Source organism: Leopardus geoffroyi, chromosome A3, assembly GCF_018350155.1.
Source record: "Leopardus geoffroyi isolate Oge1 chromosome A3, O.geoffroyi_Oge1_pat1.0, whole genome shotgun sequence".
Classification (NCBI taxonomy): Eukaryota; Metazoa; Chordata; class Mammalia; order Carnivora; family Felidae; genus Leopardus; species Leopardus geoffroyi.
The window spans coordinates 139,741,276-139,754,295 of NC_059336.1; the positions used below are offsets into that span (position 1 = coordinate 139,741,276).

The 13,020-nt window shown below is 58.8% G+C and overlaps 1 protein-coding gene across 1 annotated transcript in view; it reads right to left on the reverse strand.

Moving 5' to 3' along the window:
* Window positions 1-12,454, reverse strand: part of TPO (thyroid peroxidase) — a 36,057-nt gene extending 23,603 nt beyond the window's left edge. The window contains exons 1-2 of the mRNA XM_045447896.1: window positions 11,816-12,454; window positions 5,738-5,822 (exon numbers count right to left, since the gene is read on the reverse strand). Coding sequence (XP_045303852.1) covers window positions 5,738-5,822; window positions 11,816-11,945 — 215 coding nt within the window. The 5' untranslated portion in view covers window positions 11,946-12,454. The remainder of the gene's footprint in view (window positions 1-5,737; window positions 5,823-11,815) is intronic.
* Between the last annotated feature and the right edge of the window lie 566 nt (window positions 12,455-13,020).

A 13,020-nucleotide genomic window follows, 5' to 3' on the forward strand; every position in this document is an offset into this window, starting at 1 on the left:
CTGGCCTCAGACAGGGGACTTTGGCCCCAGATAGGACTCCAGTTGTGGACACCGGACCAAGCTGCAAACATGGGACCCTGGCCCCAGAGAAGGGACCCTGGCCCCAGCCACGAGCCCCCAGACACAATGGTATCAGTGCCAGGCTTTCTGGGTCCCCCTGAGACTCTGTGTGGACAGGAGAAGGGCCCTCCAAAGATGTCCACACCCTAGTCCTCAGAGCCTGTGAACACGCCTGGCCGCATAGCAAAGGGGATTGGGTTGCAGGTAGAATCTGCCTTGTTGGTCAGCCGATGGTAAGATGACTTTGTTTCCCTGGATTGTCCCATGGGCCATGTGCCCCCAGGTCCTTGCGAGGGGAGGACGAAGTCAGAGTGAGGATGACTGAGGAGAAGTGCTCAGGGACCCAACGTCACCGCCCAAAGAGAGAGGAAGGCCCACCAGGGGACGTGAGCCGGGAACGAGCCAGGACGGTGAGGACAGAGGTTTTGTCCCGCAGGCTCCTGGGCTCTGGTGCAGCGAGGGCCGTGCCAGGCTTGTAAGCACAGGACCGTCTGCCGACTCACGAGTGCCGTACTGAGCCCTGGGGTTTGGGGTAGTGTCTGCATGGGCCTCGGGGACGAGCACCCCATTGCTCCCAGATGCCCGGGGAGGACGGCGGCCCGTGCGGTGCGGTGGCCTCGCAGCCTCAGCCGGGAACCCCACTCCACATGGGCTCCCTGCCCCCCCAGGAGCCCTGCCTGTTACGTCCACGGTATCGAAGTTTTCCTGCTTGTGTGGGGAGGCGGTGTTTCTCCCAGGGCTTAGCCACTCTGCGGGTGACCTTGGAGAACTGTCCGGAACAAAGGCAGAGGGGCCTCTTAACTGCCTTTCCGAGCAAACAGGTGAGCAGAACCTTCCGGGGGCAAACCCCCGGCAGCCGGGCCAGGCCACAGCCTGGAGCACGGGCTTCCAAGGTCACAGACACCACCAGCATGGCCCACGGTGGGGAGGCTGCCTCCAGTGCAGGCGGCCTGGAGAGGCCACCTGAGGAAAGGGCTGTGCCCACCGTCTGCTCGCGGGAGGGACCCACGCAGGCAGCTGCACCCCACGGGAGCTTGCACCGGTCACACCGCCTCCCATCCCATGGGAGGGGTCCCCCGAACGATTGAGGCGCCTCCGTTGAGAACACCCCATCTGCTGGGACCCAACAGCGCCCCCCAGCCTGGGACCCAACAGCATCCAGCCCACACCAGCCTGGGTCCGTCCCCGCTCGGGGCACCTGCCCGCTCACGGGGAGAGTGCACTTTAACACGCTGCTCTGTGCTTGAGGCTGACCCCCTGGCCGTGCTGTTCCAGCCCCAATCCCCATGTAAGTCTTCTCGTGTGGAATCCCGGGACCAGACTGCGTCCACACAGCACACACACGCCCTCACCCCTGACAAAGGTGTGGCTCCCTTCCGGGCTGGCCTGGGGGAGCACGCACAGATTCACAGAAGTGGGCTTTCACTGAGAGAGTACGGACGCATGCCACACATATGCACACATGCACACGCATGCGACGGGAGCCCAGCGCTCACCAACAGAGCTGAGACAAAGCCCTTGGAGCCCTTCTGGTGAGGTTGACAAGACACGTCCTCACGTCCAGACCCGGCTGGCCCGGCTCGGAGCGAGGACCGGACACCAGCCCCTGCCCCGGGGCCCCAGCCTCGTGCAGCCAGGCTCCCGTGCCCCACACAGACCTGCTCTGGCTGGCGGCAGGCCCTCGTGTGCTTCCCACGGACGGGCGGTCCTCAGAGATCTCCTCGGGGACGCACGTCACCCCTGCCCGGCTGTGCGGCCTCCGGTGTGGACTGCTTCTCCGGCCCCCAAGGCACCCAGGCCAGCCTGTGCTGCCCACTCCTGTGACCAGGGTCTGCCTGCTGACCCCCTCCCCCCGGGGGGATTCTCTGTTCCCTGCGAGGCCCCGGCTCCAGCTGGCTACCCTGCGTGCGGGCCTGGCCGTTCCGGGCCCACGACAGGCTGGTGGCAACCACGAGATGTCCTGCGGGCGTGTGTCCCTCTGGGCACCTGGGCTGCTCCCTGCGGAGGCGCCTCCACTCCTGTCACCTCCGCTCCGTAGCCACCCCGTGAGGTCGCGGGGGTCGCTCACGCACGTCACAGTGCACACCCGGACCACGGCTGCAGGTTGACGGCCTCAGCTCTAGAGGTGAGTCAGGTAGTAAGTATGAAGAGGCGGCACGCCTACCCTCTATTCGCAGCAAAACATGCCTGATTTTGAGCTCAGATCTGGGGGGCTCTCACGGGCTCAGCATCAGCCGTGCGTCGGATCCCGGTTCCCGGTGTCGCCCTGGTTCCCCCGGCGCGTCGGAAGCTCCCTCAGCCTCCCCCACGGAGCCGGAAAGGCCACAGCGTCCGCAGCGGATGGGCTCCAGGGACACCGCAGACCAGGCTGTGCCGCCCGGGGCGCACCTTCTCCAGGCAAACTGAGTGTCGGAAGTGGCCCGAAGGCCAACCTGGGAGGATTTAGCGCCCGGGGACGTGAGCCCCAGCATCGGGCCATTTACACTAATATGAGCGTTGGGGTCCTTGGGTCCACGTTCCTGGACCCAGCGCCTCCCGGCACCACGGGTCCCCTGCTGCTGAAGTGTCACGGACAGGAGGACCTGCTCCCCACCACGGGCACGCGGGCCCTGGGAGCGCATCCTGGGAGCGCCAGGGAACGGTCATCAGCCCTTAAAGGCAAGTCATTGGGCGCTGGGGGCATTCGGGACCCTCCTTGGGAGGCTCAGGGGGCGGGGGTGGGGGGCGGCTAAGGTTCTCCCTGACATGTGCCTCTGGGCTCACCTGTCTGCTCACCGTCCTGTCGCTCACCTGGGCCACTTCCCAACAGCACCTTGGCCCCAGCCATCTGGGCTCACAGCCAGAGCACGGGGGGATCACAGCCCGAGCACGGGGATCACAGCCAGAGTACGGGGGTCACAGCCAGAGCACGGGGGGATCACAGCCCAAGCACGGGGATCACAGCCAGAGTACGGGGGTCACAGCCAGAGTACGGGTATCACAGCCAGAGCATGGGGGTCACAGCCCAAGCACGGGGATTACAGCCAGAACACGAGGGTCACGGCCAGAGCATGGGGGAATCACAGCCAGAGCACGGGGATCACAGCCAGAGTACGGGGGTCACAGCCAGAGCACGGGGGTCACAGCTAGAGCATGGGGGGATCACAGCCCGAGCACGGGGGTCACAGCCAGAGCATGGGGGGATCACAGCCAGAGCACGGGGATCACAGCCAGAGTACGGGGGTCACAGCCAGAGCACAGGGGTCACAGCTAGAGCATGGGAGTCACAGACAGAGCATGGAGGGATCACAGCCCGAGCACGGGGGTCACAGCCAGAGCACGGGGGTCACAGCCAGAGCAGGGGTATCACAGCCAGAGCATGGGGGGGTTCACAGCCAGAAGACGGGGTCACAGCCAGAGCACGGGGGTCATAGCTAGAGCATGAAGGGTCACAGCCCTGAGTATGTGGGGTCACAGCCAGAACACATGGGGTCACGGCCAGAGCACGTGGGGTCACAGCCAAAGTATGGGAGGTCATAGCCTTCAGTACACAGGTGACAGTCCCCAACTGGTGGGCTCCAGCCCCAAGTTCCGCACTCATGTGTCAACCAGCCCTGGAGGCAGGGTCATAGCCTTGAGTCCATGGGGTCATAACCCCGAGTATGTGGGGCCACAGCCCAGGACACATGTGGTAACAGACCTGAGATGGTGGGGTCCTAGCCCCGGGCAAGGGGGCCCCTTGGTCAGTTCACGGGACCTTCCTTCCTTCCTTGACTCTCTTTACTGTCCTTCCTGCTCTGGATCTTTCTCCTCTGCCTTCTCTGCCCTCCGTCTGTCTGTCTGTCTGTCTGCTTCCCTGAGTGTCCCTCTCTCTCTGCTTCGGGATGAACAGGGCCAAGGTGGCGCCCTGGTCCACAAGACGACCCCCTGGCGGCCGAGGTGACTCTCACACCCCAGTCACTGGGCTTGTGCACTTTGTGGAATGAGGACGTTAAAGGCATGTGATCCTTCCAGTGACCACCGTGGACCCCACAGCTGGATTCTTCTCGCTTTAGAAGAATTCACAGAAGAGGCAGAGCTCACGTGGCACATGAACCACGGTCTTAGCCTGAGTACTTTAGAAGCTCTTCAAGGATCAGGATAAAATATGCTGAGAAATTACCTTATTTAGGCAACTCAGGTTTTATATGTTATCGTTTCATAAATAATAAATAACTAAGCGACCACGCAATTATTGGGGGATTTTTGTTGAAACTTAATTAGTTATTGAAATGCAATAATTCATTCTATGATTAGTAAGCAAATAGCAAATTAACGGCTCCTTAGTTCATTAACCCTAATTGAGAAACAATACACATCAGGGGGAAAATGTTGGCATTTCTAGCCTGAAGAGGCTTGTGAATGGAGGGCAGGAGTGTCGGGGCCACAGTGGAGCCGCGAGGCCACTAGGGGAAGGTCTGTGCACCCCAGCCCAAAGGGCATGAGTTCAGGGGCACCAACCACCCAGCACCACCCCGTCCAGAATGAGGCTTGTCTCTCCGCCCGCACCCAGCGCCTGCTCCGCCCCAGGTCGCCCTGCACCTGCCCCCGTCTCGGTTCCTCCAAAGCTGATTCTTTATCGCTAATCGACCACGATACTTTTTTGATGATCGGTGCGCCCGTCCCTGAATTAAGTGTGTGTCTCCCCAGAAGGAGTGTGGACATGAGATGATATTCATCTTCCTAACCCTAGCAGCACAGGGCTGGCCTTGCTAAGTAGGGAGAGCATAGCCCCTCAGGACACACCGCTTGAGTAGGCAAATAAAGCATTATTTGAGAGTTCTCAAAAAGCAGATCTTTCCAATAAAATATCCCAAGGGGGTCGTCACGGCCTCTTTAGGCTGCAGACACTGACTTCAGCGGGATCTGTTGCCTCCGCCAGTTTCCAAGCAGGGTCTGGCTGGGCCACTGACGGCCATTCCCATAACCGCTGTCGCGGTTTCAGACACACCGCAAGAGTAGGAGTGCAGGGGAAGTGGGCTTTCTCTTCCTTCCCCCTTTGACTCAAGGTTTTAGAAAAGAGGTAAAAATTAGTTTACTATCAATACGGACAGCAGGGGACCTTTCTGGCTGGAAAAGCAGATATTTGGAAATGTATCAACTGTGCCTCGTGACATTCTGTATTTTGACAGTTTATATAATTATTAGTCAACCTCAAAACCTGCTTTTTAGTTGTTTTGTGTTTTATGAACACCTAACGTTTGAGACCACGATATCTTTGACGTTGATGTCAATTATATATTTACAATCGAGGTGTTTCTTAACTACTTAAACCAGAGTGATGGGTGGACTTAATCCAGCACCAAATGCGCGTCTTTGCCAGCCCCGCCCAGGCCCCGGCCTCCCAGCTCCCCCGCCTCCTGCTCCCCAAAGGCTGAGTCTCACCCCCCAGGGAGAAGCCCCCGGCCCCCAGGACTGCGAGGACCGCAGCGCTGAGTCCCGGGGACGTCACTGTGCTTCTCCACGTGCTGGAGGAAGAATCTGACGCTGAATATGGGTCTTTCCAGCTCTTGCCCGAGAAACCAGGAAAGTGGATTTGCACAGGCAAGGTCTCCTGAGGTGTGGAGACGCTGGGCCGGTGGTGAAAATTAACCCGGCAGACCCGTGCCCTCTCCCGGCGACCTGGCGGCTCCCCTCCCGCCCCCTCCGGAAAGCCCACCTTTTCATGGTGTGGTAGATGGCCTCGTCCACCATGCGCCTGCTCTCTTCCACAGCGCGGGTCACAGCAGAGTCTCGGCCCTTCCCTGTGGACGACACGCCCCACGGTGAACCACATTCGAGGTCAGCCACCCTCTGCCACCTTCAGTTTCTCCACCAAGTCCACGGGAGGCGGCGACAAGCTCGCGGCTCCTGGGCCCGAATGTGGGGTCCTGGCTAGGTCACCCCGTGGGCACCAGCTCCCCCTGCAGAGCTGCCGTGGAGCAGAGCGCCAGGAGCAAGTGGGCCCATACCCCCTCACCTCCTCCAAGGTCGGTCTGGCCGCCCTTTTTTCTCTCTTGTCCAGACACCACTGCCGATTCCGAAAACTCTGAGTACTTTGTTACCTAATCAGTCATGTGGTGAGTTCCTAATGTCTTCCTATTTTAAGTTGTGCGTTTCACAAAAGATAAAATACTTAAATATACCAGCTGTTTCCGATGACAAGACTTCCACTTTATTTTATGTTCGAAATGTTTAACAAGTCCTATGGTCTAAATGCTCATGTCCCCTCAAAATTCGTACACTGAAGGCTAACCCGCAGCGTGACCGTGTGAGGACAGAGGGGCTTTGGGAAGTGATTAGGTCACGAGGTGGAGCCCCTGAGTTGGGACCGGGGCCCTTGTAAGGGACCACACAGGGCCCGTCCCCGCGAGGACACAGCCAGGTGCTGAGCCAACCGTCTCACCAGACACCAAGTCGCTTGTTCATCTGGGACTTGGGCCTCCGGAGCCGCCGGAAGTAAATGGGTCTTGTTTGTAAGGCACCCAGCTGGCGCCATTTTGTTACAGCATCCCCAGCGGAGTGAGGGAGTCGTTTATGACTCCAATCCGGTTAAAACGTGAGGTTCCACATGATCACGTAACAGGCTCCTTCCAGTGACGCACACAAGGAGCTTCTGTTACTAACGTATCTTCACACAATCAACACTTCATCAAAGGAAATGCATTTATTTGTAAGAATAAATGGAATATCAGAATGTTTTCAAACATTACACACCTTATAGGAATAAAACTATTTTTATTTCTTTAACGTTTATTTCTTTTGAGAGAGCGCGAATGAGCAGGGGAGGGGCAGAGGGAGAGGGAGAGAATACGGAGCGGAGTCTGCTCTCAACACAGAGCCTGATGAGGGGCTTGATCTCACGACCCTGGGATCATGACCTGAGCCAAAACCGAGAGTTGGACACTTAACCCACCGAGCCACCAGGCGCCCCAGGAATAAAACTACTTTTCGAAAGGTAACTGTCTGTATTTGGAATGACATAGCCCAGCATATCCTAGGAAACAAAGTGGTGAGTATGCCAGGCAGGTGGCCTCTGTCCTAAAATGTAACTAATGATTCCCTTGCAGGAACAAATAAATGCGTCCATAGTCAGGAGCATCTGTGGGTCTGGAGATGGCAAGTTCCTGAAGGCAGAGACCCCAGCAGATTCCCACCACCCGCCGGGGTGTCCGACAGGGTTTCGAGCATGGAGACCCCAGCACGGGCGCCTTCCACACAGCCTCTCCACTGCCCCTCCGCTCCAGCCCTGTCTATTCTGAATATGTCATAAGAAGGCGAAACTCCATGTGGATCATCCCTGGGGTTCTGGGAGAAGCGATTAGCCCACGTGCTGGGTGGCCCTCCCTCCGCAAGGGTCTGGGGGAGCACACTGTGGGGCAGGTGCAGCTGCGACCCCCAGGCAGGGGAGCTCAGGCATTCTCCCTGGGGCCGCAAACAAGGGCTCAGCCAGCATCACAGACCTGGAGACTTCGAACCTGCCTTCTGCTTTTCAGATCTGAAAGCTGAATTCTAGAGAGTTCCGTGGGGCGTCTGATCTGGCGCCAGCCTTCTAAGGACAGTCACAGCTCCCAGGGGGTGTACATCCCCCTGGAAAGTTCTCTTCGGGACACAATCATCTCACGCAAGAGAGCTGGAGCGTGGGGAGTCCTTCAGGAAGAAGGTCTAGCCATTTCCGAAGAGTGCTCATTTAAAGAAAAAGGTCAGACAAGAATGTCGAGTCTTCCTTCTCTGAAGCCATAAACTGTGAGGGCCCCCGCGTGTCACTGTCGACCGACTCTGAGGACTTGGTTCTGTTCTCATCTCTGAGTTTGTGTCCTCACGTTACTGAGCCCTGGTGCTGAAACCCAATCAGCAGGAATAAAGTTTGCGCACTTTTCCTTTTTAAGCGTGTGTGCTGATTCCTGGATCTCCCAACCTGCAGGCAGCTCTCTGCCTCCCTATGCACCTGATCTCGTCTGTTGTTGCTGTTGTGACTTGTCCGAACACGGGCCGTAAAGACGAGGTGCGTAAGTCTCGACTTTGTAGGAATGATGGAAACGCACCCCCTCTGCGTGCCGATGGGTACGGTGACTTCCGCCAGGAACCCCAGGCAGGGTGTGCAGAAGGGACTCACCCTGTTCCTTAGACCCACAGGGCCGTGCATGTATTTTTGACAAAAACGAAATCCCCCTCCATCAGTAGAGATTGCCAAAGTGTGCCACTTTGTTCCTCCCTGGGCTGAGCCCTCCTGGGACCCTACTCTGGGTCCAGACTCAAGGGTGCCCACGGCCTCACTTCTGTCTCTCAAACTGTACAGGTCACAGGCTGACCCACAGTGTGTCTGTCCAGATCTACGTGTGCCATGAGTGTTTATCGGCCAGACTCCTGTCCAGTGGAGGGGGTGGGGGAGTGCTTCCACAGAAAGACCTGGGGAGACAGTGAGCCTGGATACAGCTGCACCTCGGGTCTCTGGGGCCCTCCTGGGCCATGGCTGGGTCGTGACTGGACAGGCCTCTGGGCCGTGACTGGACACTGGACACAGGCCTCTGGGTTGTGACTCGACACTGGACATAGACCTCTAGGGCCCTCCTGGACCGCGACTGGGTCATGACTGGACACAGGCCTCTGGGGCCCTCCTGAGCCGCGACTGGGTCATGAATGGACACAGGCCTCTGGGGCCCTCCTGGGCCGCGACTGGGTCTTGACTGGACACAGGCCTCTGGGGCCCTCCTGGGCCACGACTGGGTCGTGAATGGACACAGGCCTCTGGGGCCCTCCTGGGCCGTGACCGGGTCTTGACTGGACACAGGCCTCTGGGGCCCTCCTGGGCCGCGACTGGGTCTTGACTGGACACAGGCCTCTGGGGCCCTCCTGGGCCACGACTGGGTCGTGAATGGACACAGGCCTCTGGGGCCCTCCTGGGCCGTGACCGGGTCTTGACTGGACACAGGCCTCTGGGGCCCTCCTGGGCCGCGACTGGGTCGTGAATGGACACAGGCCTCTGGGGCCCTCCTGGGCCGTGACCGGGTCTTGACTGGACACAGGCCTCTGGGGCCCTCCTGGGCCGCGACTGGGTCTTGACTGGACACAGGCCTCTGGGGCCCTCCTGGGCCACGACTGGGTCGTGAATGGACACAGGCCTCTGGGGCCCTCCTGGGCCGCGACTGGGTCTTGACTGGACACAGGCCTCTGGGGCCCTCCTGGGCCGCGACTGGGTCTTGACTGGACACAGGCCTCTGGGGCCCTCCTGGGCCGCGACTGGGTCTTGACTGGACACAGGCCTCTGGGGCCCTCCTGGGCCGCGACTGGGTCGTGAATGGACACAGGCCTCTGGGGCCCTCCTGGGCCGCGACTGGGTCGTGAATGGACACAGGCCTCTGGGGCCCTCCTGGGCCGCGACTGGGTCGTGAATGGACACAGGCCTCTGGGGCCCTCCTGGGCCGCGACTGGGTCGTGAATGGACACAGGCCTCTGGGGCCCTCCTGGGCCGCGACTGGGTCTTGACTGGACACAGGCCTCTGGGGCCCTCCTGGGCCGCGACTGGGTCTTGACTGGACACAGGCCTCTGGGGCCCTCCTGGGCCGCGACTGGGTCTTGACTGGACACAGGCCTCTGGGGCCCTCCTGGGCCACGACTGGGTCGTGAATGGACACAGGCCTCTGGGGCCCTCCTGGGCCGTGACCGGGTCTTGACTGGACACAGGCCTCTGGGGCCCTCCTGGGCCGCGACTGGGTCTTGACTGGACACAGGCCTCTGGGGCCCTCCTGGGCCGCGACTGGGTCGTGACTGAACACAGGCCTCTGGGGCCCTCCTGGGCCGTGACCGGGTCTCGACTGGACACAGGCCTCTGGGGCCCTCCTGGGCCACGACTGGATCGTGACTGGACACAGGCCTCTGGGTTGTGACTGGATACTAGTCACGGGCCTCTGGGTCTTGACTGGACACTGGACACAGGCCTCTGGGGCCCTCCTGGGCCGCGACTGGGTCGTGACTGAACACAGGCCTCTGGGGCCCTCCTGGGCCGTGACCGGGTCTCGACTGGACACAGGCCTCTGGGGCCCTCCCGGGCCGCGACCGGGTCTTGACTGGACACAGGCCTCTGGGTTGTGACTGGACACTGGACACAGGCCTCTGGGGCCCTCCTGGGTGGTGACCAGACATGCACACGCCAAGGAGAGGTGCCCAGCACAGAGCCCCCAGGCAGGCAGCTCAGCAAAGCCCCGAGTCCTGCGGTAGGAGCTCAGGTTCACCCAAAAGTAGAGCTGTATCATCATTTATATCGGCTCCGGTGAAATGTGACCGATAAAAATATTTCAAAGAAAGTTAGGAGCGAATAATGACCTTGTTTCCAAGCTGTCAGGTTTTGTCAGCTGGAGAAAATAATCTCTCATATTAAAGAATGTAAAATTGGTGCGTTACGAGAGAAATATTTTCTAAGCAAGTAATTTGTAAATAATTAATAAGCCAGCTTCAAAATATTCCAACTGACCATAAATTAACCTCCAAAGTAAGCGTTCTGACCAGATGCTGCATTGTGCATTATCTATATATTTATTCAAACTTTAAGCCAAAGAAAATCAAACTCTCAGGATGGGGAAGTGATAATAAAATTGCTGTTGCGAAGCTGCAGAAACCATGTCCTGATACTTAAAAACGTGGTTTCTAGAACTAAAAATGGGGTGCACGTATTTACATTCTGTTGAACGTCCCTCATGCATAACAATTTTGTCTGCTTAGCCATGTGACTTCTAACTCTTGTTACCGTGGTTTTACGGAACGAGGGACTTGATAGACACAAAATAAAAGGACAGATTAGTTAATCCACGAGACACTTGCTGGGCATCGTCACAGGCGGGCACTGGGCTGCATGACTCACTGAGGCCACGGTGGGACTACTTTCCTCTTGAGGTGTTTGAACATGTGAATCCGTTTTATTTTTCCTGGTCCCGTCCAGACCCCATGCATTCAGTGCCCCAAGCGCAGCACCACGGGCCGTAACCGTGATGGATCTTTTCCCCACTTCCTGCCTCCTGGGGTGGAGGCATGTTTGTAGGGGGCAAAGGAGTCTGTGGAGGGTTTTGGTGCAATCTGCAGTACGGTCACGGAGCCCCCTGATCCTGGAAAGTGGGAAAATGGGAGCTCCCACCCAGCAGGACGTGGAGTGTGGACCGACAGCAGAGGGGCCCTCCACCCTGGGGCGGGGGGCGGGGGGAGGGGGCCCTGGGTCAGCAGTGAGTCCAGCCAGGCTGGGGGAGGCCTGAGTCCTGAGGTCGGCGGCCAGGGAGCACCCACCAGGTGCCCCCCAACACTGTGTTGGGGAAAATTCCCTTCAAGGAGTTCAGGGCCTTCTTTCCTCTTTTTCAGCCAAACAAAAGCAGAGTTTAAGCTGTGATCATTTTAACCACCCCATCCCTTTCTCAACCGGGTTTGACACTGTAACATCCCGATCCAGAAAACACATCATAAGAATTACTTAATGAAAAGTGATTTCATAGCAAAGAAACAAGCAATTTCTCCCAAAGAAAACTTTTCTCGCATATATGAGCAGATAAAATGGAGATTCTCATCATGAATCAGAGGACACGAGTTACTCCTCGGACATAATTGTATTTTAACCCTTCTACCGTCCAGAATCACTGTCCTCTTCTGGGGAAAGCCCACGAACAGAGCAGCCCGGGGGCCCCGGCTGAGTGCCAAGTCCCCCGTGGCGCTTCCTGTCCCGGTGACTGTGGACGGTAACTTCAGGTCAAGAGACCGTATTTCATCTGTCACTCACCCCAGAGGAGGTCCTGGCCAGTCCGGATGAAGGGGAAGAGGCGATGTGAGCAGGCCACCAGCAGCGCCACGCCCAGGACCGCGAGCACCCTCATTCTAACGGCAGAATCGATGGAGAGCACGCACGCCATCGGGGCAACGCCCACGAGAGCTGCTCTTTGGGCAACTTGTTACCGGAGCCTCTGGCGTCTGACGGCTCACTGACTAGTCTCCACGCCGGCGACAGAGCCCCACAAGCTTGGGTCTGAAGCCCTGACTCTGACTTGCCTCCCAGACTAACACTCTGGCTCCCCGGGGCCGTGGCTGCCGCCCTATAAACCCTCTCGCGCTCCAGTGCCCACTCGAGTGTCGGGAGCCGCAGCGGCCCCTGTGCCCTCGGGTTTGCGCCAGGCTCCTGCGCCGTCAGAAACAAGCATTCGTTCCCTCCTTCAGGCCTCGTGCGGCTGAGCCCCTGGCCCCAAGCCAGGAAGAAAGGCAAAGAGCGTGCGCGTGTGGAGAAAGAAGAAGCCGGCTACAATCAGCCCCTCATGATGCTGGCATCCCCTTCTCTCCGCTCTCTCCTTGACCTTCAGAGGCCGCCTGCCTTCGTGTGGTCTGGTGGGCTGCTGAGGCCTGGCAGGTGCGGGCCATGACCTCCATCTGGAAGGTGAACGGGCGCCTCTCCCAGGGTGGGGTGAACAAGGAGTCCCCGTGCAGGAGGTGGGGCCCCCACCCCATCCAAGGAGGGATCTGTGCAGGAGGCGGCCCCCCCCCTCCCCCCCACCGTCCGCGGGCGGATCTGCCCGAACAGGCACCTGACCTGTGTGCACGCCGCTCCCTTTGGAAGGGGAGGGAGGAAGGGTTTCGGCGCTTGGTCTCCTCCTAGGCTGCCCATCTCGGCACGAATGTGCTCGGCCCAGCATGTGTCCACAGCAGTTCTCTCCCACTAAAGACAACACCACCGTCATGACCTTTGTTCTGGGTGTTTTAATGGAGATGTACACTCTGTTTCCCATGGAAGTCTCTCGGGTTCCTACTATGTGAACACCATCTTTCTCCTTTTCTCCTTTCTTCTCTCTTTAGGACCTACTCAAGCAGGCCCGTGGCTTCTCCAGGAGGGCCAAGACCGAAGTCTGAAGCCATCAGGCAAGGTGACCTGGAGGTCAGTGTGTCAGGAGGTTGCAGCAGGAGAATGTCAAGATCAACACGACAGAGACCCTGACGGTC